The 27,951-nt window shown below is 51.3% G+C and overlaps 1 protein-coding gene and 1 pseudogene across 1 annotated transcript; one reads left to right on the forward strand and one right to left on the reverse strand.

Annotated features, from left to right (window-relative positions):
• Positions 1-23,510: 23,510 nt before the first annotated feature.
• On the reverse strand, positions 23,511-25,244 carry C11H11orf86 (chromosome 11 C11orf86 homolog). Its single transcript, XM_021685096.1, has 2 exons — positions 24,671-25,244; positions 23,511-24,115 (listed from the first exon to the last, which is right to left on the reverse strand). The coding sequence occupies exons 1-2, from the start codon at positions 24,938-24,940 to the stop codon at positions 24,017-24,019; spliced, it is 369 nt and encodes a 122-aa protein (XP_021540771.1). The 5' UTR covers positions 24,941-25,244; the 3' UTR covers positions 23,511-24,016.
• Positions 25,245-25,402: 158 nt separating this feature from the next.
• Positions 25,403-26,001, forward strand: LOC110576202 (annotated as a pseudogene).
• Positions 26,002-27,951: the final 1,950 nt, after the last annotated feature.

Below are 27,951 nucleotides of genomic sequence, written 5' to 3' on the forward strand. Positions count from 1 at the left end.
CCCCCCCCCCCCCCCCCCCCCCCCCCCCCCCCGGCATCTACTCTGGGCACACTGTTTGGATTCTCACTGAGTCAGTCAATAATGTTCTCCCAACAAGCATTTTCTATGGGGATGGAGAGGTGAAGGAGATATTGTTCCTGATCCCTGAATGCTCCTAGGCTAGTGGGGTGGTGTAGCTGGATGAATTGTGCCCCCCACAAAGATATGTCTGAGTCCTAACCCCCAGTAGCTTTGAATGTAACCTTATTTAGAAATCAGGTCTTTGCTGAGGTAATTAAGGATCTCAAGATGGAGCACCACCTGTCAGAAGAAGCTTTGGGAAGCAGAGGGTTAAACTCAGCACAAACAAGAACTTTCTCATGGTCAGAGTCTCCCAAATCGAAAGCATCCCCGAGAGGTATTGAGCTCCCCATCAAAGGAGAGCGTAAACATGGGTGCCTGGCACAGATCTCAGCACGGGGTATGGCTTGTGACAGCTGGTCCCTAAGGGCCTCTTTCCATCCGAAGACCCTACACGTTGCCCAGCTGGGCCCCTTTTACCTCCCCGCTCAGCGACTCGATTACCCTGAATTACTCTGGCTCAAGCCACCCACACCCCCTTTCCTGCCAGACTCTATAGCCCATCACCTGTGAAGACATGGATGCCATCCCTCAAGGCCCAGAACTCAGGAATAACAGGTAGATTCTTGCTCCCACCTCCCAAAAGAAAGGCTGACTCTCCCGGACCGCAGAGCCCCAACTTCTGCCCCAAGAGTCCCCTCTCCTGGGGGAACAGCCACTGCGGCCCCTTTTCAGCATGTGCCTACTTCGCGCTAAGTACCTGACATCTGCGAACCTTCTCCACAACCCTCAGAGGCAGCAGGTGTGGTTAAGAGCGCCAGAGTCACTTCGTGAGCTTGGATAAGTTTCTTACCTTCTCTATGCCTCAGTTTGCACAAACTGCAAAGTAACTCGAACTGCCTCCTTAGACCAGTGAGAATCTGGAGTGTGGCTCTGTGAGAGATGGCTCTTATTACCACTTCAAGGCCAATGGGGAAACCGGATCCGGTGCTGATTTCAAGGCTCTTTTGCCCCGTTCACCTGCTGGCATTTTTAAGTACCTGCATTTTTAGACAAAGGTGGGTCTGAGGGCCCACGAATGAGACAGACTCTACCCTATTGAAGCTCACAGTCTGATAGAGGAGGCTAACTTGTAACCAAGCAGGTACAAGACAATGTGATGAAGGAGTCTAGAGCATGGTGGGAGCACAAAGGAGTGTGGCTCGCTCAATCTGAGGGGGAAGGGCTTCCCAGAGGGCTTCCTGGAGGAGGTGAGCTTTAAGCTAAGAGCCGAAAGATGACCAGGCATTGGCTAGGCAAAGGGGGTGGGAGAAGGCATTCCAATCAGAGGAAAATGGGCCATATGTTCGATGAAAGCAGGAAGGGGGACTGACCTGATCAGCCCTGCATCTCCAGCACCTGGGAGGTGCCTAGTAAATATGTATTGAGGGAATGAAATTTACTTTCGGAGGGGAATGGAGCAAGATGGGGCTGTGGAGGAGGAGAGGGGCCAAGCAGGGTCTTGTGGGTTCCAGTTAATCTGGACTTTATCTCAAGGCCTTAAATGCACATCCAAAGGAATCTTTTTTAGCTGGGATGAGAGGGCTAAGTGGGTGAGGGGCAGATCTGGAGTTTCTGCCACCCGGCACAGACACCCGGGCTTCAGTTCCAAGGCTCCAGCCTGCTGACCTACCCAGCCCTGGGGCCTCCTTCCCAGGGCCTGGGCCTCCCCCTGCCTTCTCCTGCCCCTGACCCCTGGCCTGTGCTCTCCTGACCACAGACCGACTCTGAGTCTTTGTCTCTACTGTTAGTCTGGCTGCTGACGCAACGAGCAGCTGGGGCTCCCTCTGCCTTGCCACTAGGGACCCCACCTAATAACCTCAGTTTTCCCATATGTACAATGGGCACTCCTCATCCTTTCTTACAGGCTTGCTGTAAGGAACTGTGAGATGGGTTGCAGCTCCCAGGAAGGGTGGGACACGGGGTCAGTTCTGTCCCGCAGGCTCAGACTCTCTCCATCTCCAGGCCCTGCTGGAAGAGGAACAGTTTCATGAGAAGGGAGTCAAGGCCCATTTATTAAGCACCTGCTGTGTGCCTGGGCTAGACTGGGAGACCAGTCCCTCATACCTAACGAGAATGTTGATTTCGCAGGAGGTTCGTTACAAAGGGTGGAATTATGATGGGGGATCTGGGGGGTTCAGAGCAGGAGGCTACCAGAGGGCGGAGGGGTTGGAGGATCTCTGTGGGAGGCTCTTCAAAGACAGCCCAGTGCTTCCAACCCAGTTTGCAAGGGCCTACAACATGGACACCCGGGAAAATTATTGCCTTCCAACTAAGAAAAGAAAATCAAAGTTAATATTTGATGATGTACAAATATTTTGTCAACTAGTAAACTGTACCATAACATAGTGTGATTAAGAATCAATCCTCTTTGGGCGCCTGGGTGGCTCAGTTGGTTAAGTGACTGCCTTCGGCTCAGGTCATGATCCTGGAGTCCCGGGATCGAGTCCCGCATCGGGCTTCCTGCTCGGCAGGGAGTCTGCTTCTCCCTCTCCCACTCCCCCTGCTTGTGTTCCCTCTCTCGCTGTGTCTTTCTCTGTCAAATAAATAAATAAAATCTTTAAAAAATAAAAATTAAAATTAAAAAATAAATAAATAAATAAATAAAAAGAATCAATCCTCTTTACTATAACATGTGGACACATTTTGTGTGATGTGTTGTGGGATGAGGCCTTCAGGAGAAGGAGAACGTGGGGCCTTAGGAAAAGCTTAAATGACCCTGGCCCCCAAATCCTTTCCCTACTTCCCCAGGCCTGGAATTCCCTTGGCTCAGCACGTTTGGGGGTAAGACCAAAAAAGTGTGGCAACCGTTGCCAAAAGCCCTTGTTAAAATAGGGCAAAAGAACCACAGGAATGCACCTCCTAACTTCTCCCCAGACTCTGAGCCACAGCTGAGGTAACCCTTCCCCAGAATGCCCAGGGAGGGGTGTCAGGGCCTTGTAGGCACGAGCAGGATGTAAGGCACAAAAAGCATTTGGAGGTGGTGGCAAGTGTCAGCAGCAGGGTGCCGAGCAAGCAGTTAACAGAGAGCCAAAACAGTCCTGGCAAGATGAAGGGCATGAGCGCAGGAAGGGGGCTAGGGGACCTCGGGTTGGGGGGGTGGTTGGCACTGCACACCTCCAGCTACATCATGATGCCTACAGTCTAGACTTTGACACCCCTCTTGGCTCTCATCTGTCCTACCCACCCCTTAGGACCCAGCACGACAGAGGTGGAACCTGGACTTCGGCAAGGTGGCTAACTCCAGAAATCATGCCACACCCTCCCCATCGAGGGCCCCTGGGATAGAGTTGGCCTGGATGCTTCCAAAGGGGAGAAATGAATGACTGAAGATTCCTCTGGGTAATTCTTAAGACTCTGCTTTTTCTTTTTCTAGCCTGGGAGGTGGCAAAATATTTTCTCTTAATGTCTTGGGAAGCCAGAAATCAGGGCAGATATTTTTGTGGTATTTTCTCACCTGTATCTTCAGCTTCTTGTCTAGCCCTCCCTGTCCCTCAGGGCCACACATTTTAAGCTTCAGCCAGACGCCTTACTAACTATTCCCCCAACATACCAAGCCTTTCTTGCCTCCGGGTTTTTGCTCAACGCAATTCCTTTTGCCTAGAATGCCTTTTATCTGCTTCTCTCCATGTAAAACTCCTCTTCATCCTTCAAAATCCTCTCCTGCAATGCCTTTCATAACTGTTCCAACAGGTCAGTCATTCTCCTTGCCCACAGTACCCTGGGTTTCCTTTTAGCATATCAACATATAAAGTCTGTAATGAAAGTCTTTCGTTTGTCTTTCTTTCTTTTTTTTTTTTTTTTTGAGGGGGGAGGTGCAGAGGGAGAGGGGGAGAGAGAATCTTAAGCAGGCTCCACGCCCAGCATGGAGCCTGACACGGGGTTCCATGTCATGACCCTGAGATCATGACCTGAACCGAAATCAGAGTCCGAGGCTTAATTGTCCAAGGCACGCAGGGGCCCCGAAAGTCTTTCTTTCTGTGCCTGTCTCTACAGGATGCTGGCCAGCTGGAGAGCAGGTACAATTTCTCAGACATCTCTCAATCCTTTCGGCCCAGCATGCAGCAGATGCTTTGTCAATATTTTTAAAAATCAATGGGACGCCTGGGAGGCTCAGTTGGTTAAGTGTCTTGTCTTTGGCTCAGGTCATGATCCCAGGGTCCTGGGATCGAGTCCTGCATCTGGCTCCCTGCTCAATGGGGAGCCCGCTTCTCTCTCTCCCTCTGCCGCTCCCCCTGTAGTGCTCTCTCTCTTTAGGACAAATAAATAAAATATTCAAAAAAATATTAAAAAATCAAGAACCCACAATTATGAAGGCTTTTAGTGGCAGGCAGTTCTCAGTGTTTGTACCGAGTTTGACTCATTTAAGCCCCCCAACACTCCTATGATGAAAGTTCCTATATCAGACCCCACGGTGCTCGCTGGGGGAGAAAGAAGAAATGCGACCAAGAGCAAACACTAGCAGGTAGCAGAGGTGGGATTCAAACAAATGACTAACGAGTAGTAGTGGTAGTAATAGCAAAGGAAGAAGAAGGAAAAACAGGTGGAGGAAGAATGAGTTGATGAATGAACAGATGACTAAAAGGACCCACAGGAAAAAAAATCAAACGAAGAGGGACTTCTTGAGGATCAGAAAGGAAATGTTCCCCCTCAGAGATGAAGAGAAACCCTTTGATTCAAATCCAGTCTTTTAATAAATCTATTCTTCCTTCTCCCTCTTATTATTGCCTCTCACTTGAGAACTGAGAGCGCTCTGGGTAAAAATAGCAAACCTGAGGGAGTGTGAAGGAAGCTCTCGGCAGAGCACCCACCACCCCACTCTCACACCATGTCATCCACTTCCTATTTCCTGCTCATCCCTGGAAACCTGGCTCACGCCCCCTCCTCTGGGAAGCCTTGTCCCACCCCAGCAAGTAACAAGAAACCCACTCAAGCTCGCTGAAGCAGAAGACGGGAATGTCTCAAACACATGCTGCGTCTCAAGGCGCCCTGCCAATGCAGACAGATGTCCATAAATGAGAAGGATCAGGGATAGGGAGACCGTCACGAGCCCTAATGGCTTCCCTCTATGGCTCTGCCCCCTTCTTGCTTCTCTGCAGCCCCCTCACCAGGGAGAAAGGCCACCCCAAGCTCCCGGGTTAACGTCATCTGGAATCCCAACCTGCGCCCCCTTCTCTGGAGAGAGCTCTGATTGGCTGGCGTGGATCAGGTGATCGGCCCTGCTCCAATCCAGTGTGGCCGGTAGTGCTGTCACGTGGTCCACACTGGGCTGCGCAGGAGGGAATGTTGACGTCACGCAAAAGGTGTCCGTGCCGCCTGCGTGCTCATTTCTCACGCTCACGCTTCCTGCAGAATTAATCTCTCTGCGTGTGCTTACTGCGCTTCCTGTGCAACGCAGTGTAAAGTCCAACCGCCTTCTTCTGCTCTCTTTCTGAATTGGTTGTGTGTGCTGGTCTTTGCGCGCAAGGCCACAGGAGAACCCGAGCCTGCGGCACGGACAGACCCCTCACCCGTGCGTGTGTTAGTTCAAGGTCTCCACCCTAACCCGTCGTCATGCCTGTCTTCGTGGGTGCACAGCCTGTGCATGGTTTAATGTTCTGCTGTTGCCGCCTTGACGTTCACAATAATTTTTGAAAAAAAAGAGTCAGCGTTTACATTTTGCTAAAGCCCTACAAATTAGGTAGCCAGGTCTTCTCCTCTCCTTGCCTCACCTTGAGATCTTCTTTCCAACCTGACCGTCTTAGTGTGCTTAGGCTGCCATAACAAAATACCATAGACTGGGCGGCTTTCACAACAGTAACTGGTTTTCTTGTAGTTATGAGGTCAGAAGTCCAAGATCAAGGGTGCTGGCAAAGTCCGTTTCTGGTGAGACCTCTCTTCCTGACTTGTAGACGGCCACTTTCCACTTTGTCCTCACGCAGCCTTTTACCTCAAAATGTCCCCTGGAGAGAGAAAGTGCTCTCTGGTGTCTTTTCCTACTATAAGGAAACCAGTTCTATCTGATGAGGGCCCCACCCTTACAACCTCATTTAACCTTAATTACTTCCCCAAAGGCCCAGTCTCCAAATACAGTCACAGTGGGGCTTAAGGCTTCAACATACAAATTTGGAGAGGACACAATCCAGCCCATAACACCAACCTTCTAGGTTCCTGGCCCCTGTGCTCACATCTCGTGCACAGACTCATGCCTGCCCCCTTGGATCTACCAGGCGGCATTGGCCCTTGGCGTTGACCTCTGGTTTTCACTCTGGGTCATGGTTCATCTTGCTTTGGCTTCTTCACCCTGGGCAGCACCCTGTTCAACCCAGTCTACCCCGACTTTGTCTGACACAGCCCTCCAGGGTAAAGAGCACTCACACCCTTCAGAGACTTTGGGGGCTGTCTGGCTGGTGTTTTCCATGCCTGCCAAACTCGTACTCCATCTTCAGGACTTGCCATGACCCATCCTCATCCTGCATGCTGTTTCTGCCCACCTGTCATTGCCCCCATGACTGGCCTCAGAGTTCCCTCCTGTGTGTCTTAACTGACCCTGTTAGAGCTCCCACCAAACCCTATTGTAGAGGCTGCTTTTAGGCAACAGGCTTGAGCAATGGAAACTTGAATGGAGCAAAGGCCCACAGTGACCACGGAGCTGAATGCAAACAGGTGCATTAAGCCATAGGCCCTAACTGATCAATGGGCTACTGACAACCAGGCACAGTTACCAAAAAAGGGAAAATTCCCTACATCCCCATACTCCCTCACTCCGCCCTGTAACTGTGGCCTGTCCCCACCACGTGTGGCAGTCTCCCCTTTGCTGTCCTGCCTGCAGCATATTCAATAAACTTCTATCTCTTTAGTTCTGCCTTGGGTGGATTCTTTCACCGCCTGCACTGCCGGTCCCCACCCAGTCGGGACACCCCACACAGTGGCCAATTTTGTGCCTGTTGGGCCCACTGGTGTCTTTACCACGGTAGCGGCTCTTGTCACCATCTTCACCCTGATGCAGAGTGCACACAAGAAACGGTAAGGTGCTCTTTGAAGGTGGGGCTTAGTCTTGTCACCTTTGATCCCCTTCTGATTGTATCCAGTTGTGCAATGAGGACCGTCTGCAGGGACAGAGAGGAAGCCGGCCACTTCTAGGCCAAATGGGAGAAGAATCCCTTGGGTTCTTAATCATTTGGCTTTAAAAAATTAGAGCTGCCGGGACGCCTGGGTGGCTCGGTTGGTTAAGCTTCTGCCTTCGGCTCAGGTCATGATCCCTGGGTCCTGGGATGGAGTCCCTCACTGGGCTCCCTGCTCAGTGGGGAGTCTGCTTCTCCCTCTGCCTGCCATTCCCCCTGCTTGTGTGCTCGCTCTCTCTCTCTGACAAATAAATAAATAAAACCTAAAAAAAAAAAAATGGAGCTGCCTTGAGGCGCCTGGGTGGCTCAGTTGGTTAAGTGTCTGACTCTTGATTTTGGCTCAGGTCGTGACCTCAGGTTCGTGGGCTAGAGTGCCACGTTGGGCTCTGAGCTCAGTGGGGGGGTTCTGCTTGAGATTATCTCTCCTCCTCTCCCTCTGCCCCTGCCCCCACCCCACGCACTCTCTCTCTCAAAATAAATAAATCATAAAACAACAACAACAAAACTAGAGCTGCCAAAGACCCCAGATAAACTCATGGCCTTTGTCCTTTTTGCTTTTGACTTGCAGTCAGGATAGTCTTTAAGAAATACATTAAATTTTTTTCTTAAATTACAGAAGCTCTATCAATGTACCAAACATCAAACAAATGGCTGTCATTTAAGATTTGAAACATGAGATTTGGTATGAAACACCAGAATCTCTAACTCTGTAATAACTGAGCTCAGCTTCCTCTGCCCACAGTTCTGCTCAATGACAGCAAAATCCTAATAGTGCTAATTTAGTATTGGGCACTTTCCATTTACACTTAGATTTTATAGTCTTGGAGAAAGTTTGGCTTCTATTTTTGACCTTAGCTCAAGGAAGAAAATTCCCTGCACTTTGAAAACCAGCGCAGCTGAGATAAGGAAACTAAGCAGACCCCATGAAAAATTGCTTTTTTTGCTCCTTTTCCTGCTTCTGTTCTTGCTCTCCCTACTTCCTGCCTCATGCAGCATTGTAGAACAGATAATGTGTGTCCTCCTTGTAGAGGTCAAGGGTTTAATGATGTCTTTGGAGTCTTCCTGCACCACAGATAACATCTAAGGAGTGACTGGGCGGGGTTGTCATGAATGTTTTCCAAGACCACTGACCCACTGAGACCCCTAGCTCCAGGGCCTAAGTGACTTATGGGGGACACGTAAACACCTATCTTTGCTCCTGGATGCCTGAGAAGACGCATGCACCAGACCACAATCCTTAATAACCGAGGCCCCGAGCCAAGAGGAGACTCACTCTTACTTCCTTTCCAAGTCTCCCAGATCTCTGTCTCTGTGTGCACTCTATGTCTTCGATAAACTCTGCTCTCACTTCCTCTCAGCTCCCATTTGATTTCTATCCTGTGTGAAGCCAAGGACCCTCTTGGCTGGTCCTGTGGGACACCCTCTAAAGGAGAGCACATTTATCAGGTGTTTGTTTATGCATTTGCATATACATATAGGCACCCAGATTTGTGTGTCCACATTTTTTTTTTTTTTCTGTTATTTTTGCTGTTTCAAGCCAGCTTGCCGGGTTCAAATCCCCACTCTGTTATTTACTACGTGTGCAACCTTGGGAAAGTTACTTAATCTCTGTGACTCAATTTTCTCATCTGCAAAATGGGAATAATAATAGCGATGAACTCACAGAGTTGTGAAAATTACACCGAGGGAGAGGCTAGCCCACAGGAGGAATGCTACAATGTTAACTGTGAGTATTACACTATTTGTGCCAAAGGCTGACCTCATGCTTTTGCTCTATTGCAGAGTATTTTATTTATTTATTTATTTTTTATTTTTATTTTTTTAAGATTTTATTTATTTATTTGAGAGAGAGAGAAACAGCATGAGAGGGGATACGGTCAGAGGGAAAAGCAGGCTCCCCGCCGAGCCGGGAGCCCGATGCGGGACTCGATCCCAGGACTCCGGGATCATGACCTGAGCCGAAGGCAGTCGCTTAACCAACTGAGCCACCCAGGCGCCCAGAGTATTTTATTTTATGGGAGCATCATAGTCTTCTATTGATGGGCCAAAGCTGTTTCTAGTTTGGGTTATTACTAATAATGCTGCAACAAACACACCAGGCACAAGCATATTTATTTTAAAAATTTACAGCCAAATTGCCTCCTCCAGAGATTACACCAGAGATTACACTCCTGCAGACACTGACTTTGTCCTTGTGCCCTCATCAAGACCGGACACCATTGGTTTCTCATCAGGTGAGAAGGTGGTGGTTCCTTGTTGTTTTAATCTGTATCTGTCGTAGGGCATCTTCACGTGAGTACTGACCTGTTTCTCTCCTCTTCTGTGAATTTTCCCGTTTCCTTCCTTTGCCTGTGTACAGGAGCTCCTGTGTATTCTGGCCACAGACCTTGTCCTTGTTTTAGATATTTACGTATTTTCTCCCACGCTGTCTCTTTTCTTTTTTCCTCTTTTGATACTCTTTTTTTTTTTTAAGATTTTATTTATTTATTTATTTGACAGAGAGAGAGAAAGAGCGAGAATACAAGCAGGGAGAGAGGCAGAGGGAGAGGGCAAAGCAGGCTCCCCGCTGAGCAGAGAGCCCAATGCGGGGCTGGATCCCAGGACTCTGGGATCATGACCTGAGCCGAAGACAGATGCTTAACCAACTGAGACACTCAGGCACCCCTCTCTTTTGATACTTTTTAACGTAGAATAATTTTAGGCTTACAGAGAATGTGCGAATGTCGAACAGAGAATTCCCACATACTCCACACCCAGGTTTCTCTATTAACACCTTAATGCGAATTAGTATGGCATGACTGTCACAATTAATTAGCCAATATTTACACATTATTATTAACTAAAAGTCCAACCTTTTTCAGATTTCCTTCCTTTCTAAGCTATGTCCTTCTGCCCCAGAATCCATCCAGGATGCCATATTACCTTTAGTCCCCTTGCCTTCTTATGCTCCTCTTTCTTTCTTTTTTAAAGAGTTACTTATTTATTTTAGAGAGAGAGAAAGAGAGAGGGAGAGAGAGCAGGGGGTGTGTGCAGAGGGAGTGGGAGAGAGAGAACCTCAAGCAGACTCCACACTGAGCTCAGAGCCTAATGCGGGGCTCAATCCCTGGACCCTGAGATCATGACCTGAGCCAAAATCAGGAGTCAGATGCTTAACCGACTGAGCCATCCAGGTGCCCCTTAGTCAGGTTCCTCTTGACTGTGACAGTTCCTAAGGCTTTCCTCACGCGTGCGTACATGTATGTGTGTGTTTAATGACCTAGGCAGTTTTGAGAGCAAATGGTTAGTATTTTGTAGAATGTCTCTCAGTTCGTTTCCTCATGATTAGGTAGGATCCGTGGGCTTTGGGGGGAAGACCACGGAGATAAAGTGCCATGTTTGTTATATCGCTTATCATCGTTGATGTTGACCTCACTGAAGCAGTATTTGGCAGGTTTTTCACTGTTAAGTTACTCCTTTATTCCTCTGTCTCCTGTGTTTCTAGTGTCCTTTTTTTTTTTTTTTTTACAGTGTCTTTTCATATGGAAGATTTACATGTGTGGTCTCTTTGGAGCTGGAAGGACCTTCATCAAGGGGACACCACCAGGTCTGATGTAGTGAGTGCCCCTGGAGCATCAAACCCCATGCTAAGAACTTCCACACTTGCCTCACTGACCCCTGAGGACCACCCGTAATGTTGGTCCCTTTCTTGTCTCCATTTTGTGGAGAGAAAGTGGAGTCTGCCTGCCGTTAGCCACACCAGAGCCAGCTAGCGGCAAAGTCAGGATTCATACCTGGGTCTGTCTGACACTGGACATAACTGCTTTTTTTTTTTTTTTAAGTTTATTTATTTTTAGTAATCTCTACACCCAACGTGGGGCTCGAACTCACGAACCGGAGATCAAGAGTCGCACGCTCTTCCGACAGAGCCAGCCAGGCGCCCCTGAACAGAACTGCTTAAATGTAGAAACCAAGGGCCAGAGAGAGGGCGCTTATCTGAGCCCACCCAGCAAGTTGGTGGCTTCGCCCACGTCCCCCCACGGCCAGGCCACCACCTCTGACCCCAATGAGTCAGCAGCTAATCCTCGGCCAGCAGCCCTGCCCTCAGCGCCACCCCAAGCCGCCCACTCGTGAGCCACCCCTAGTGCGTGTCCTTTGGCCGCTGCGGCTTCTAGCACCAGCTGGGGAAGGGACCCAGACTTCCCAGCAAATAAACACTGCCCACAGATTTCCAAATATAAGGAGATAAGTGTTCCTTCCCACCTCCGCCGGGCCTGGCTGGAACGTCAAACATCCCGCCCGGCTCCTGCCCCTCCCGGGGTCAGGTTCTGGGTTTCAAGTCCTCCTCAGGACAGTACGTGTCCTCTGCTGTGCGGAGACCTGCCCTGTGGGGCATCTTCACGCCCACCAGCAGCAATGGTAACAGCGGTAGTAGCTCACGGCCACAACCGGCTTGCGTGCGTCATCTACGCTTCACATTTACAGAACGATCGGGAACAAATTCTTCACAGTCGTCCTGGACACCGTCTTTGTCATCAGACAGAGCGCTTTGTGGGTCCTCTTCCAGGGCTGTCTCCCGCACCCAGCACCCCAGCCTCATATCCCAGGGACTGAACTGGGCTGCACAGCTCTTGTAGGTATGTGAGCTGCCTCCACCCGGTCGCCACTGACCGAGAGGATTGCTTTGCCAAAGCTCTTGGTTGTGGAGAATTGTGAACATAAAATCAGGCAGTCTCCACCCGTTGCTTCAGTTCAGGGCTGATCTTACTTTATCTGCATTCCCATCGCTGTCCCTCACCTTTAATGCAAATCCCAGACGGTGCATCATTTCATCCACGAAAGGCAAGGATCATCTAAAGGATGAGGAGTTTTTCATTAATATAATAGTATAATTTTCACACCCCCCCCCCCCCCCCGCAAAAGGAATAGTTCTATAGTACCATCAAATGTCTGGTCAACACTCCAAGTGCCAGATACTTCCTAAAGAATTTCCTTTAAAAAAAAAAATAGTTTGAGTTAGTATCCAAATAAGGTTAATACACTGTGATTGGCTAACATATTAGGTTTCTTTTACTGTAGAGTTCCCCTGCATCTCTCTTGTTTTCTTTGCAGCTAATTTGTTGAAAAAAAGCTTGGCAGTCTGTCCTGTAGGGATCACCATAGCCTGGATTTCGCTGATTGCAGCTCTGTGGTGTAATGTAACATGTTTCTCTGTCCCCCGGGGGGGGGGGGGGGGGATCTTGTAAATTGGGAGTTGGGGATATAGAAGTTTCAGAAGAAGCAGGCTCGACTTTTTTTTTTTTGGCAAGATTGTTTCATAGGTGGTACTGTTTCTTCTGTCAGGAGACGTATACCGTCCGATTGCCTCCCCTTTTGCGATGGTGTGGTATTGCTTTATTTGTAAAAATTCTTATTTTGGAAAAATTTCAAAGCTGTGGAAAGTTGCAAGGATGGTTGGTGTACCTTCCCCTTGATTTACCAATCTTTGCCACACTGATTTTGTCATTCATACGTACATATATATATACCTGTATACACATTATTTGAGAATGGGCTGCAAGCGTTATGCCCCTTCACTCCAAATGCTTTCACTTGTTATCTCCTGAGAACTCTCTTTCATAGCCATCTAAGAGAAGAACTGTTTCTTTCTATATTCACAATATTTCTGACACCAAACGTGTGGGTTTTCCCTCACATTAAACAATTTGGGGCACCTGGGTGGCTCAGTCAGTTAAGCATCTGCCTTTGGCTCAGGTCATGGTCCCAGGGTCCTGGGATTGAGCCCTGTGTTGGGCTCCCTACTCAGTGGGGAGTCTGCTTCTCCCTCTGCCTCCCCCCTCATGCTCTCTCTCTCTCTCGTACTCTGTCAAATAAATAAATAAAATCTTAAAAAAATAATTCTCCAACTCTTTAGATACCAACTAGGTGCCCTACAATTTGGTTCTCAGACTAACCATTTGGATTTAGCACAGACCCCACAGGCAAAGGGCTGGGTCCCACAAGATTGTCTCCCCTTTATTTTTTATTTTATTTTATTTTTTTAATTTTATTATGTTATGTTAGTCACCATACAATACATCATTAGTTTTTGATGTGGTGATCCATAATCCATTGTTTTCGTATAACACCCAGTGCCCCATGCAGTATGTGCCCTCCTTAATACCCATCACCGGGCTAACCAATCTCCCCTCCCCCCTCCCCTCTAAAATCCTGTTTGTTTCTCGGAGTCCATAGTCTCTCATGGTTCGTCTCTCCCTCCAATTTCCCCCTCCCTCATTTTTCCCTTCCTTCTCCTAGTGTCCTCCATGCTATTCCTTATGTTCCACAAATAAGTGAAACCATATGATAATTGACTTTCTCTGCTTGACTTATTTCATTTAGCATAATCTCCTCCAGTCCCATGCAGGTTGATGTAAAAGTTGGGTATTCATCCTTTCTGATGGCTGATTAATATTCCATTGTATAGATTGTCTCCCCTTTAGAAGCCAGTGATAAGTCACAGGTTGTCACCTGCTTCTGACCAACTGGCTATAAATCAGGGGTTCCCAGACCTCCTCCTCAAGTTCAGTAGTTTGCTAGAAAGGCTCATAGAACTCAGGGAAACACTGTTTTCCAGTTTATTATAAAAGATATGATAAAGGATACAGATGAACAACCAAATGGAAGAGAAGCATGAGGCAAAGAATGTGGAAAGGATGTGGAGCTTCTAGGCTCTCTCCAGGAGAACCACCCCTCCCAGTGCCTTGATGTGTTCACCAGCCAGGAAGTTCCCTGAATCCCATTGTTTAGAATGTTTATGGAGGTTCCATTACATAGGATGATTGATTAAATCATTGGCCATTGGTGATTGAACTCAATCTCCAGCCCCTCTCCCCTCCCCAGAGGTCCAGAGGTGAGACTGAAAATTCCAACCCTCTAATCACAGGGCTGGTTCCTCTGGTATCAAGCCTGCCCCCGCCTTCCAAATGTCTCCTCGTTAGCACAAACTTGGGGTGTGGTTGAAAGGGAGCATATTATTAATAGCCAAAGATGATTTACCACCCACCCAGAGAAGTGGGATCCAGAGAAGACCCCCGCTAATGACTCTGAGGCTGGGTAGAGTGATGGGCCCCCTTTTCTCTACATCCTTGCCATCACTTGTTATTTCTTGTCTTTTTGTTAATGGCCATTCTAACAGGTGTGAGGTGACATCTCATTGTGGTTTTGACTTGCATTTCCCTGATGACGGGTGACATCCTGCAGCTTTTCTTGTACCTCTTGGCCATCTGTGTGTCTTCTTTGGGAAAATGTTGATTCAGATCCTTTGCCCATTTTTTAATCAGATCGTGTTTTTGCTATTGAGCTGCATGAGTTCTGTATGCATTTTGGTTATTAACCTCTGATAAGGGGTTACATATATTTTTTCCCATTCCATTTTCATTTTATTAATGGTTTCCTTGCTGTGCAGAAGCTTTTTAGTTGACATAGTCCCACTTGTTTATTTTTGCTTTTGGTGTCAAATCCAAAAAATCATCACTAAAACCATCAACAACTATTAATTGAGCACCTACTATGCATAAGGTATTGGGGATACAGCAGGTCACAAAGCAAATCAAGTTCCTGACTCATAAAGTTGACATTCTGGTGGCAGAGAGAATAAGAATACGAACATATGTTGACCAGAATGAGTGGGTAAGGTGCAGAGAGGAAGGATGGGATGGGAGGAACTGTTTTAGATAGAAAAGTCAGGGAATTCCTCTGTGATAAGTCAATTAATGAGCAGACATTGCAGAGAAGTGAGGCAGGTATTGCAAGAAAACATTGCAGGTGGAGGGTATAGTAAGTGCAAAGGCCCTGAGGTGGGATAGTGTATCAATATGCTTAAGGAACAACAAGGTCATTGTGATTGGAGCTGAGGGGCAAGGTGTAGGAGGGAAGGCCTCCTGATGAGGTTGGAAAAGTAGCCAGATAGTGTTGGGTTGTGTATGCCGTGGGATTTGCTGTGTATGAGCAGGGAAGTCATTTCTGAGTTTTCAGAAGAGTGCCTGGATTTGACTTTAGCTCTAGAGGCATAACCCTGGACAAATGTGGAAAGTAGATGGCAGAGGGTCAAGTTGGAAGAGGGCCACCAGATAGGAAACTGTGGACATGGTCCTAATGAGAGGGGATGGTGGCTTAGCCCTGGGCTATGGTACTAAAAGGGAGGGCAAGTTCTCAGAATTTGGATGAATTTTGAAGATGAGGCCAACAAGATTAGCTGGTGGAAGTGGCATATGGAGAGTGAGGACGCTTCTGGATGAGATTAACATTTGAACTGGTAGACTGAGTATAGCAGATTGCTCTCCCCAATGTGGGTGGGTCTCATCTAATCAGTTGAAGGCATGAAAAGAACAAAACGTGGAGTGAGGCAGAATTCACTCTCTCGGGACGCCTGGGTGGCTCAGTCGGTTAAGCAGCTGCCTTCAGCCCGGGTCATGATCCCAGGGTCCTGGGATCGAGTCCCACATCAGACTCCTTGCTCAGCAGGGAGCCTGCTTCTCCCTCTCTCTCCTTCTGCTTGTGCTCTCTCTGTCAAATAAATAAAATCTTTAATAAAGAAAAAAAAAAAAGAATTCACTCTCTCTACCCAACTGTCTCTGAGCTGGAATATCAATTTCTTCTAGCCTTTGGACTTAGATCCAGACTTGGACTGGGACTTACACTATCAGCTTTGCTGGGTCTGCAGTTGGCGCACTGCAGACTTAACCTCTATAATGAAACAATTTTTATAATAAATCCATATTTATATATGTCTCACACTGGTTCTGTTTCTCTGGAGGACCCTGACAGATATGCTGACCATTGAGCTTTCTGGTCCTCCAATGGAAAGCTTGGAGTTGGCAGCCTGGACCAGATGACTGGGAAGACAGTTTGGGACATGTTGAAGGGGGGCTGTGTGACATGGAGAGGGGGGAGTTGTGTGACCTTGGGCAATTGACTATTTCCTGTAAGAGCTTTATATTTTAGTTGGAGAATCCATCTTGTCCCATGTGATTCCAGGAAAGACAACTCAGACCTGACCAGTTAGAGCCTTGCATTACCTGCCATAGTGACTGGTTCAGAGATGAGCCCGTGGACAGAGATAAGCATTCTTTCCCTTTGTGTTTCTGGGTATAAGGGCTGGGAGCTGCTGCAGATCCATGAGGAGACCATGAAGAGAATGAATCTAAGAGAAAGATGGAGAGAGGGAGAGGGAGATAACACAGGTCCTAGGGATAGGGTTTGAGCCCCTGATCAAGCTATACCTGAAGTTAGTCTGTGTCTAAATTTTTCAGTTAGGTACACCAATATATTCTTTTCTTCCTCAAGTTAGTTTAGGTTGAATTTCTTGTTAATTGAAATAGAAAGAGCTGTACCTGGAAAACCATCCAATCCTTTCATTTTCCAGATTAAAAAAAAGTACAACCCAGAAAAGATGAAAGACTTCCCAGAGGTCACACAACTAGTGAGCAAATGGGTAACTGAGCCCCTTGAGCCAACCAACCAAACCCCCTACTCGATGTCTCTGAAGATCCAGGATCCTTGCTTGGGAACAGGCTGCCCCAGCCCCCATTCCAGGAATGGAGTCTCCGTTGTGGAGCAACTTGGAAGTCTGACCAGGAGGAGTGTCCTCTGGGACCACTCCCACTGTGCAGGCTCAGCTCACTTTACCTCCCCGTGGAATGTTTACACCCGTCCCCAGGGCCCTTCTGCTGTGGCAGGTGAAGTGGCAGACATTGGGAACAGCTTTGGATTCTAGCCTTCCAGCCATCCCTGGTCTATGGACATTTAACATAAGCACACTGACTAGTCACGGTGTGCGTTCCAGGAGGCAGCAGCCGTGTGAGCAAAGGTGGAGAGGTGGGTTGCTTGGCTCCAGGGTGGAGGCGAGGACAGAAGTAGGAGGAGGGTGTGGAAAGATTGAGAGGGTGTCCAGCGCCGAGGGCAGAAGCAGGGGCCCAGACCCGTGGCCAGCCTCCTTGGCGCCCGTCCTCACCAACCCATCCACCCCCAGCTGTCAGGGTTGAAGCTGGCCCTGGGAAGGGGAGGGCCAAGCACCCCGCCCTCTGGGAGCTCCCCACTGGGGTGGTGGAACCCAGCAGAGGAAAGAAGACAGAAGGTGGACCTGTGCCACGCACATGGTGGGGACCTGGTGTGGAGTACAGGGCGCTCAGCCTGGCTCATCTCACTGGGTGTGACCCATTCAAGCCCGCCTCTCCACCGGGGCCTCAAAACCCTCATTTGCAAAGTGGAAACAGTCCACCTGCACTCCGCCCAGAGGGTCCCCACCATCCTCTGGGCTGGAGTGGTCACAGGGAATCTTTAAGCTATCCCTCTTCCTCAGCTACTGAAAACCCTGTGACGGCTCCCCAGGTGAAGTGGTGTCCCTGGTCCTTTGTGCCTTGTCCCTTGTGGATCTGTCCTCACCTCCCCCGCTCCCACTTGTTCCCCAGGAAAACTGAGGTGTGCCTGAATCTCCCAACACTCCAGCTGGGCCACATCCCCGCGCCCTTCCCTCTGCCTGGCACGCCCTTCCCAACCCTTCCACTGTGGAGAAGCGCACTTGCACTGCTGTCCGCTGCTCAGGAAGCCTTCTCCGATGCCCGCCCTCCAAGGACCCATCTCCGGGCACACCTGCTCCCTGAGCCAGCTCCTGGAATGCGGGTTCATTTCCGTGGCTGTCACCGTGGTGGATTCAGGGGCCGTGCATGTCATCCCGTCTGAAGTCTTCACCGGAGCAGGGCTCTGAGTGTTGGCTGAACTGACTGCTTGTGTCTGGAGCTCAGAGAAGGGAGATGGGGTCTCGTGGGGGTGGGGCAGGGCGGTTCAGTGACAACCACAGCGCAGGGGGAGAAGAGGCCTCCCTCCCACGCCCGTTCCTGCCTTGGCACTAGAGGAGAGACTGCGTCCTGGGAGGCCCCAAGGCAGCTGTCTGGTCTGTGGCTGGGCCCACTTCCCTGGATCCTGATGCCCACGGCCCTGCCAAGGCCCAGCCAGGCCAAGGTGAGCTGAGGACACACTGGGCTCTGAGCGCCAGGTTCTCATTGAACGGGCGCTTCTGTGCGCTGGCCCCGGGCTCAGTGCCTGTGTGCCTTGGCCCATCTCATCCCCAAGATGCCTCTAGTCTGATGCTATTATTAGCACCCCCATTTCCCAGAGGAGGCTGCTGAGGCTCAGAGAAGGGACCCACCTGGGGTCACATTAAGTGAAGCTTCTGGAACTGGCTGCTAAGAACCGAGTACCAAATGCTCTAAGTGCTTTGCATGTGTTAACTTGGGAAATACAACAACCCTGTGAGGAGAGACCGGTTTTGTATTTATTGAACAGACGCGGAGACTGAGGCAGAGAGCGGGGTGAGCGCCTTGCCCAGGTTCACCCAGCTAGTTAGTGGCGGAGCCAGGGCCCTAACTCGGGCATTTGGCTATAGAGCTTTTAAATACGTTGCTCTCCTGCCTGATGATGAAGGTGGTAAGGAGGGGGCGGCAACGGTGTTCCTTCTCAGGACACGGCACGCCCCAATTTGCAAAGCTTTTGCACACTTGGCACTTGATGTGCCCTTCAGCCCAGGGAGACGCAGAGATCAAAATTTCCATTTTACAGCGGAGGGTAATCATTGGCCCAAAATCCCTCCACAAGTTAGTTGCAGGGTAGGGGCTGGGGCCCCAGCTTTGACGCTCAGGCTCGGGCCCAGCCTGGCCCCCTCTGACTACCTGGACATTTTGAGTTTGTGGCCCACCCTGTCCCCGAGGAAAGGGGCTTTGGGCGCACAGGGTGGGTGGAGAGTTCTGGCTTGCTGTGGGACCTTAGCTTCCTCGTCTGTGAAATGAATGGCCTGGAACCGTTGGTCTCCGAGTACCCTTCCAGCTGAATTCACTGTCCTTACTCTGAGAGGTGCTTGGGGATGCAGTGTTCCCCGCTTGCCTTGTTGCCTTCCCCATGACGGCAACCAAGTGGCCCCATTTCCCCTGCAGGATGTTTTCCCCCACCTGCTGGCGGCCTCCTCCCATCCGGCATGGTTGCAAGCTGCAGGAAGCTGGGGAAAGATGTCCCACCAAGCCCAGAGTTTCCCACTGGCTCAGGAATCAGGGCCTCCTGCTTGATCTGCCTTGTGAGCTCCTACCCCATTCTGCATCGAAACAGAACAGCTAGTCATCTGTCTGTCTGCCTCTCTGTCTCCCTCTCAAGCAGGACTGTGAGCTCGAGGGCAGAGGTCCCATGGAAAGAGCAGGGCTTGATAAACAGTGAGCTCTCCGGTTCTGGAAACATGCACAGAGGGGCAGGGGCAGGTTGAAGGGTCCCAGGCCCCTCCAGCTCCTGGCTCTGAGCCCCCATGGCATAGGAGAGGCCTGGGAGGCTCTGCCCTCGTGGGCAGCAGGAACAGAACGCAAAGGCACGAAGCCTGCTCTGCTCTATGTGACCTTTGGGCACAGGCGGACCTGAGGGTGGAGCCCTTCGAGAGCCTGGAGCTTCTGTGCTGACAGGGTCATCTCTCCACACAGGTCACCCCTGCCACACACATCAGGGAGGCCTCCAAGGGGAGCCACCGCCTCCCACTTAGACCCATGAGGTCGGCAATGTCCTCTGAGGTCAGCTTGCTAGCTGGCTCAGGAGCTGGCCTGCCCAGAAGCAGCCTTACACCCCCTCCCTCTCACCTTGTTTGAACCCAAGCCTCTGCTGTGGCTCTGGCCCAGCTCGGTGTGGTACCCAGGCCTTCTCCTGTCACCTCACCCCACCCCCAGAAGCTGACAAGGCAAGGTTATCCTCTCTCTCTGACAGATGAGGAAACTGAGGTCCCAGGGGCATGAGTGTGTGAGTGGCAGTCACAGAGCCTGGCTGGAGGCTCAGGGGCCTTCCCGGTGGCCTGCCCACCCCAGGAGAGTGAAGTCTTCATGTGCAGGAAAAACCAAGATAGCAAGGCCCGAGGAGGGCACAGCTGGGGAGGCAGGGAGGTGGGGAGGGGGACCGTTGGTGACACGTATGTCCAGAGCCTGAGCCAGGGACATTTGTCCTGTCGTAGACCATTCAAATGGTTTGCACCTCCCAGATGCACCGTGTCTTCTCTGGGCTTCCCATGCCTCTCCCTCTACCTGGAACACTTATTCCCTCCCTCAGCCTGGCTAACTCCTACTCTTCGGCTGCAGACAACTTAGCACTTCAACGATTTCCTGAGCACCTACAAGGAGGCAGACACTGTCCAAGGTGAGCTGTTCACAGTGAGCGAAAAGAGAATTGTCCCGCCTTCTGGAAGTTTCCAGTCCCAAAGGAACCACACAGAGCTGACATGAAATAGCTGGGATAGACTTGTGGCTGTCACGAGTGGACCCCAAATCAGAGGCTTCACACAACGAAGGCCTATTTTGCAGCCTTGTCACAGTCGAGATGGGTGACAGGGAGCTCTGTTTCTGTGCCACAGTCATCCCCTAGCCTTAAAGCCCCCTTGGGTCCTCTGCACTGTGCAGGCTTGTGAGCGAAGAGGGAAGCATTGAGGGCTGGGCGGGGAGGCTTAGCGGTGGGGTCTGGGGGGGGCGTGCATGTCACTTCCTTTCATACTCTACTGACCAGAGCTTGGCCACACAGCCACACCAGAGTGCAAAGAAGTCTGGGAAATGTCACCTAGCCGGCACATCCGGGTTTGAACAGCTGGCCAGTCTCTGCCAGGCAGAATCACACAAACACTGTGTTAGTTTCCTGGGGCTCCTGTAACTATTCCCCGGATTCTGTGGCTTAAAGCAACAGGAATGTCTTGTCTCATGGGGCTGGAGGCCAGAAGTCTGAGATTGAGGTGCTGGAGGCTCCAGGGGAAGATCCTTCCTGATTCTGCTGGTGGCCACCGGTGGCTGCGGGCGACCCTAGGCTTCCTGGGCTTGTGGTCGGTCACATCACTCCACTCTCTGCCTCCGCCTTCCCATGGCCTCAACCTCTGCGTCTTTTCCTTTGTGCATCTCTTTAAGAGAGCTTCTTGTTGGAGTTAGGCCCCTCCCACCCTGATAATCCAAGATGATTCCTCATCCCAAGATCCTTAATTTTATTTTTTAAAGATTTTATTTATTTATTTGACAGAGACAGAGACCGCGAGAGCAGGAACACAAGTAGGGGGAGTGGGAGAGGGAGAAGCAGGCTTCCCGCCGAGCAGGGAGCCCGATGCGGGACTCGATCCCAGGACCCTGGGATCATGACCTGAGCCGAAGGCAGACGCTTAATGACTGAGCCACCCAGGCGCCCTATCCTTAATTTTTTAAAGATTGTATTTATTTATTTGAGATAAAGATTGTATTTATTTATTTGAGACAGAAAGAGAGAGCATGAGCAGGGGGCAGAGGGAGAGGGAGAAGCAGGCTCCCTGCTGAACAAGGAGCCTGACGTGGGGCTCAATCCCAGGACCCCAGGATCATGACCTGAGCCCAAGGCAGACGCTTAACCGACTGAGGCACCCAGGTGCCCTGGTCCTTAATTTAATTGTATCTGTAAAGATCTTTTTTCCATAGCAGGCAAAATTCACAGGTTCTGGGGATGAGAATATGATGTATCTATTTAGGGGCCACTTTCAGGGCAGGGTCACCTGGACTCCTTCACATGGTAGCTGGCCTCCAAGAGGCCAGAAACAGAAGCTGCAAGGCCTTTTAAGGCCCAAGCTCAGAAGTCCCAGATCATTATTTCTACCGCATTCAGTTAGTCCAAGCTGGTCACAGGACCCACCCAGATTCAAGGGGAGGGAAAATAGAATACCGCTCTGGATGGGAGGTGTGGCAAAGACACAATTCAAGAGGACATGCATGCACCATGGGATGGGGGGTTGCAGCCATCTTTGGAAACAACCTATCAGAGTGTGTGTGTGTGTTTTGGTGAAGGCCTCAGCCGAGGGGCCCAAATATATGCTCCTTGATGACGGGGTTGCTGATGAGGCTGAGGTTGAACTATTCTGCCTGAGTGGGAGCCCCCAAACCCATGAGCTATAGGCCCACCCAGCCATCAGCTTACTGGGTGACCTTGGGCCAGTACCTCATTCATTCAACAACAGCTTACTGAGTACCTAGTATGGGCTGGGCTCTGAGCCAGGCACTGGGGTCCTAGTGGTGAGCAGGCCAGGTCCCCATGGAACCTTCTGTTTTGTGGATGACAAAAGTTCATAACTGGACAAACTGGTCACAGAGCATGACAAGTAGGAGAACAGCAAGGAGTTGGGCTAGAAAGTCCCTGGGGACACAGAGGCCAGGATGAGCCTCGAGGGCAGAGACCTGGAGGGCAACGAGGACACCTCCCCATTCTGGGCCTCAGTTTTGTCCTCTAGACATCCAGAGGGTTTGCCAGAGCTATGGACTCAAACTATGCTTCCTGGAGTCCTGGGGCTCCCCAGAGGCACCCCAGGGGCTACTGCAGAAGGTGGGAGAGCAGCGGGCATCTAAAGTTTGTGACTAGTTGGGCTGGAAGCTTCTGGTCAGCTCTCAGAGTCCAGCTTCCAAGCCAGTCACCCCAGTCTCTGATCCCAGTGATTTGTCTGGGGCAAGATTTCCACAGGAGCCCTCTTGTTCCTCAGTGGCCCTGCCACACTTCTGGGCTCTGTGGAAACAGGGAACCCCCCTTTCTGTCTGGTTGGACCCTCAGGTCTCCCCACCATCCCAGGACAGACCTTGCACTAGGATGCTTGCAGCTGCCCCCTCACCTTTGACCTTGGGTCTGCTTGAGCCAAGAGAGCCTCAGGGGCCCCACAAGAAGTACCAGCATCTCTTAAAGAGCTCAGGCTCTTTGGGGTAAGACCCTCCCTTCTGTGTGGACTTGGACGAGCCCCTTGCTCTTTCTGGGCTTCAGAGTGAGCCCTGCCTCAGAGTGAGCACAAAGGTAAAGCAAGTCCCCCAAAGCTGGCTGGAGGTCAGCACAGGGGGAGGTGGCAATTCCTCTGGGGAGTGAGGTCAAGAGAAGTGGCAGGAAAGACCCAGCCTCCTGGGGACCCATGGGGGACCTGCCCCTGGTGCCCCTGCTCCACCATTCTGGCAAATTCTGAGCCAAGCCTTCCCCCCCCCCCCCCCCCCGCCCTGAGGCAAGTTAATCACTAGGCAAATAGTTTACTTCAGCTCAGCAATCTTTATTCCTGTGTTCAGCCGGAAGGTTGGGAGCTGGGTGGGGGTGGGGCCAGGGGTCCCAAAGACGGTAATTCCTTCCTCGCTCTGGGCCTCAGTTTCCACCTCTGTCACACAGGGAGGGAAGGCTTCCCCTGCTTCCTTCACTGCGACACTGTGAGGATACAAGTGACCATATACAGGCCTGGGCCTTTCAGCCACAGAGCTCTGGTACTGACGACCTCCCTGACTCAGTCCTTGCCCCTGGGGGGCTTGCTGTCAGGGAGGGAGACCCAAGCCTTGCCCACCACTAGCTGCTGGCAGGTGGGGCATGGCAGGGGGGTGGTGGGCAGGCAATGTGCGAGAGCCCCTCAGCCATCGGTCTGGCTTCACTGAGCTCTGTCCTGGAAGTTCATGACTGGTCTTGTGTGGGGCCCATGCTCTCAATACCCTTACTTCTAGGCAGGTTTCTAAGGCCCTCACACATGTCACTGTCCAGGGGTGCCCCCATGCCCAGAGGGCAGAATCCACCAGGAAACAGAACTGAGCCCCCTTCTTCTCAGCCCTTTTGGGGTCTTTGTGGCAAGCCAGCCTTGGAGTGGAGGACCAGGGCCGAGGGGCAATCACAGGACCCTCGGGTGAGCTGGTGGCAGAGGCCTCGGGGCACCATGTAAGGAATGCAGGAGCAGTCCATGCAGGGGTGTCCAGGGGGCCGCGAAGAGGTAGGTCAGCAGGCATGGCCAGTCCATCTGGGTGCAGCAGGGGCCAACACCACTTCCAACATCCTTAGCTGGTGGTGCCCAGAGGGGGCTGTGGGGAGGCCGGCCGGCTCAGGGTCACACCAGGGAAGCTGGAGACAAAGCTCTTCCACCTTCTCCTCACCTGCTGGAAGACAGGGGAGGGGGGAGATCAGGGTCCTGATCTCACAACTGTGCGGTGGGCTTCAGTGTTGTTCCAGCCATAGCCACGAGGTGGTGGTAGACCCCAGAGACAGGAGCCCCTTTTCTCCTAGAATAAGGAGGCCTGGCCAGGAGCCAGCAGCTCCCACCAAGGGGGTCAGGATGCCCCCTTTCCTGGGGCAGAGGAACACAAGATGTAACGCCGGGGAAGTTTTATTGGCTGATCTCCTTGCCTCCAGCGAAATCCGCCCATCCAACACATTGCCAGATGAATCATTTTAAAACAGCTCTGGCCATATCACCAGCCCGCTCTAAAGCTTTCCGTGACTCCCCAGTGCCTGTGGGGTAAATCCCAAATGCCTTTCGGGCCCTTGCAAATATGGTGCCTGGATACCTCTCTTTCCAGACCCGTCTCCAGACAGCTCTGCTGTCTTCTTGGTCCTTGGCCCCATATGTTTCTACCTCTGAACCTTTGCAGCCATGGGTCCCTCTCGGTGGAGTGCCCATCCTCCCCCGTCCATCCATCAACCTTCAGCCAAACCTGTTGATACTGCTTCAGCCACCGCCAGCTGTCTCCTCGCTGGGCTTGGATCAGTTGCTCCGTGTCCTCCGGGCCCCCTGGCAGCCACTCCTGACCAGGCATGTCCAGCCTTTCTGGGCCTCCGATTGAGGGCCTGGACTCCTCATGCCCCTGTCTGAGGCTCAGCGCCCGGCGCAGTCGGCTCTCTAGAGGCTTCCCCCAGGGCTCCTGGAGTTTGCCGTAGGTGGGCCGTGGTCCTCGTAGGGACTGGCTGCGTGGGCCTGTCCTCATGGTTCTCGAGGCTGCGAACACAGGACTGCTACAGGTCCTCGACAAGCCAGTGGCTTCTGAGATGGCCTGGAGTCTCCACTCATGTGATGGGAACTTACTTGGGGGCAAAGGTTGGTACTGCTGAGGTGGCCATCATAAACCAAAGGGCAGGCCACAGGGGACAAGCATCCTTGAGTCAGCGTCACCACTGCCTCTCTCTACCTTCTAGGGCAAGGGGTACAGGTCTCTTCCTCCTGCTCCTTCTCCTCTTCCAGGCAGCCTTCCCTGATCTCCCTACCCCTGAAGCACTTGGCCTCCCCTGAACTCCTGCAGCCCAGGATATCCAAATTCATTCTGTTGACACCGAGAACAGATGGCTCAACAGCAAAACAGAGATGGGCCTTTAAGAAACAGGACAGCTCCATTTTTTGTCCGACATCTTAGTGAGGCTGTAAGTGGGGCCGCTGATCTCCGAGCTTCACGATGCCTCCCAAGGACAAGAAGAAGAGAGATGCAGGAAAGTCAGCCAAGAAAGACAAAGACCTAGTGAGCAGATCTGGGGGCAAGGCCAAAAAGAAACGGTCCAAAGGCATGGTTCGGGGCACGCTCAATGACCTGGTCTTGTGCAACAAAGCTACGTATGACAAACTCTTTAAGTTCTCTAAGCGTAGGGGCGCCTGGGTGGCTCAGATGGTTGGGCGTCTGCCTTCGGCTCAGGTCGTGATCCTGGGGTCCTGGGATCGAGCCCCACATCGGGCTCCCTGCTCAGTGGGGAGCCTGCTTCTCCCTCTCCCTCTGCCTGCTGCTTCCCCTGTTTGTTCCCCCTCTCTCTGTCAAATAAATAAATGAAATCTAAAAAAAAAAAAAAAGTTCTCTAAGCGTAGAACCCCAGCTGTTGTCTCTGAGAGAAGATTTGAGGTCCCCTGGCCAGGGCAGCCCTTCAGGATCTCCTTAGTAAAGGACTTATTAAACTAGTTTCGAAGCCCAGAGCTTGAGTCATTTACACCAGTAACACCAAGGGTGGAGATGCCCCCGCTGCTGGTGAGGATGCGCTCACAGATCCCACCAACGGTACATCCTGAAAAAGAAAACTTTGTTAAATTAAAAAAGAAAGAAAGAAACAGGACGGCTGCAGCCTAGAATAGTCAGACTCACAGAGACAGAAGGTAACGCGGTGGTTGAGGGGTTGGGGAGGAACGGCCATAGCACTTCAGTCCTGCAAGATGACAACGTTCCGGAGATTGGTTGAACAACACCGTGAATATATGTTAACGCTACCGAATTACACATAAAAATGGCTACATGGCTAAATTTTACATTTCTGGATATTTTACTGCAACTGGACATTATTCATTAGCTGAGACGAATCCCTTCCCCTTCTTGCTCAGTCTTGTCAGCTGCAAAATGGGTCGCTGTGAAAATCCAATGAAATCATGAATGTGGAAGAGCAAGACGGTCAGCAGCAGCTCTTTCAACCTCATGATAGTCCTATGAGGTGGGCATTGTCATCCCCATTTTCTAGATGGGGAAACAGAGGCTCAGAGATGAAGCACTTGGCATGAGGGCATGTCCAGTAAGTGGCGGAGCTGGAACTCGCTCCTTGGTCAGAACCCGCACTGCGAATCACTGTACTCCCCTGCTCTGGTGGCTGAGGTAGGACCCAGAGCCGGGCGTCCTCCTCTGTGACCCCTGTCTGGGGTCAGGGACATGCGGGCTGCAACTCTCGGCTCATCCCTGACCTCTCCCTAGGCCTGGCCTGGCTCTCTTTCCTCTCTCTCTCGGGGTTGCTAGGGTTTCCCTGGGTGAAGGGTCTTGTCATATCCTCCAGGCTCATCTCCCAGCCAGAGAAGCTAAGGCAGGGCCGGTGTGAAGAGGAGCATGGAGAAGAAGGGCCTGATCCTCTGCCCCAGCCTGTCCCAAGTTTGGACTGTGACCTGCAGGCAGGCCTCTTCACTCCAACCCTGACCACACCTCTACTGTCCAACCCACAGGCCAACCCTGGTCCTGGTTGAAAGGCAGCAGGGCCTGAGGGCGTCAGCACCTTCGCCCCCGCACAGTGGGCTCAAACCCACACTCTCACTGAAACCTGGTCCGGGAAGAGTTTGCTGACTCAGACTTCTGGGACGTGCTGGGGTGAATCACTGACTCTTGTGTCAAGCATGTAGCTGCCCGATTCCCTCCCGCCAAGTGTGTAATCTTACAACTTCCCAGATCCACGGAGGACAAGGAGATGTGTGTTCTCTTCCTTCCCTCCCTGCGGCCTCCTTGCCTTGGTCAGCTGGGAAGCTCTTGCCTTCTCCAGAAGCTGCTGTGCTCGGTGATAACCTCCCCTGAAGTCCCCTCTGCACGGGTGAGGGAGGCAGCCCCCCTCCAGTCCCACCCCCATAAACACAGTTTAAATACAGCAATTGTTGCTGGATGTTTTTTTTCTCCGTTGGTGCCCGCGCTTCTTGGTCACGCCACTTCGAAGAATGAAGAGGTAGACCAGACAGAGTGGTGGGCAGCAAAGCAAGGTTTATTGAGTGATAGCAAAAGTGATAGTACAAAGCTCCGAAGGAGGGAGGGGACCCGAAGGGGTTGCCCCCGGAGTTTCTAAGTCTAGGAGTTTTTACGGGCTTGTTGGCGGGCTATTTTCATCGGATGAACCCTCCCTGCGCCTGTCATCCAATCAGGTTTTTGTCACCTATCTATCATATGGGAAAGGGTGGAGGGCTCCTTCCAGGGCAGTGTAAAATCCTTTTAAGGGTGGTTTCCTCTTAGGGTGGAGGTTGGGGGGTGGGGGGCTTGTCCCTGCCTGCCTGCCTTCCAGTCCCTGCCTGCCTGCCTCCCAATTACCCTTCATCACAGTCACACATGTATGCCTCGCCTCCGCCCCCCGACACTAGGTGTCTCTTGAAGGCTTTTCATCTCTGTGTTCCCAGAACACAACGTAGTAAATACTCTGTCTTAAATATTGGAGACTATTCATTGTCTATTGCTGGCTAAAAAAATTACCCCAAAACTTAGTGGCTTAAGGCAACATTCATGTACCA

The sequence above is a fragment of the Neomonachus schauinslandi genome, chromosome 11 (assembly GCF_002201575.2).
Source record: "Neomonachus schauinslandi chromosome 11, ASM220157v2, whole genome shotgun sequence".
Taxonomy (NCBI): Eukaryota; Metazoa; Chordata; class Mammalia; order Carnivora; family Phocidae; genus Neomonachus; species Neomonachus schauinslandi.

Excerpts from the sequence above, each read along its gene's own strand:
- C11H11orf86 (XM_021685096.1), bottom strand. The coding sequence starts at position 24,940 with ATGAGGACAGGCCCACGCAGCCAGTCCCTACGAGGACCACGGCCCACC. Across the intron at positions 24,116-24,670 it reads GGCTGAAGCAGTATCAACAG|CAGGTGAGGAGAAGGTGGAA; the intron begins GTTTGGCTGAAG and ends CCTGTCTTCCAG.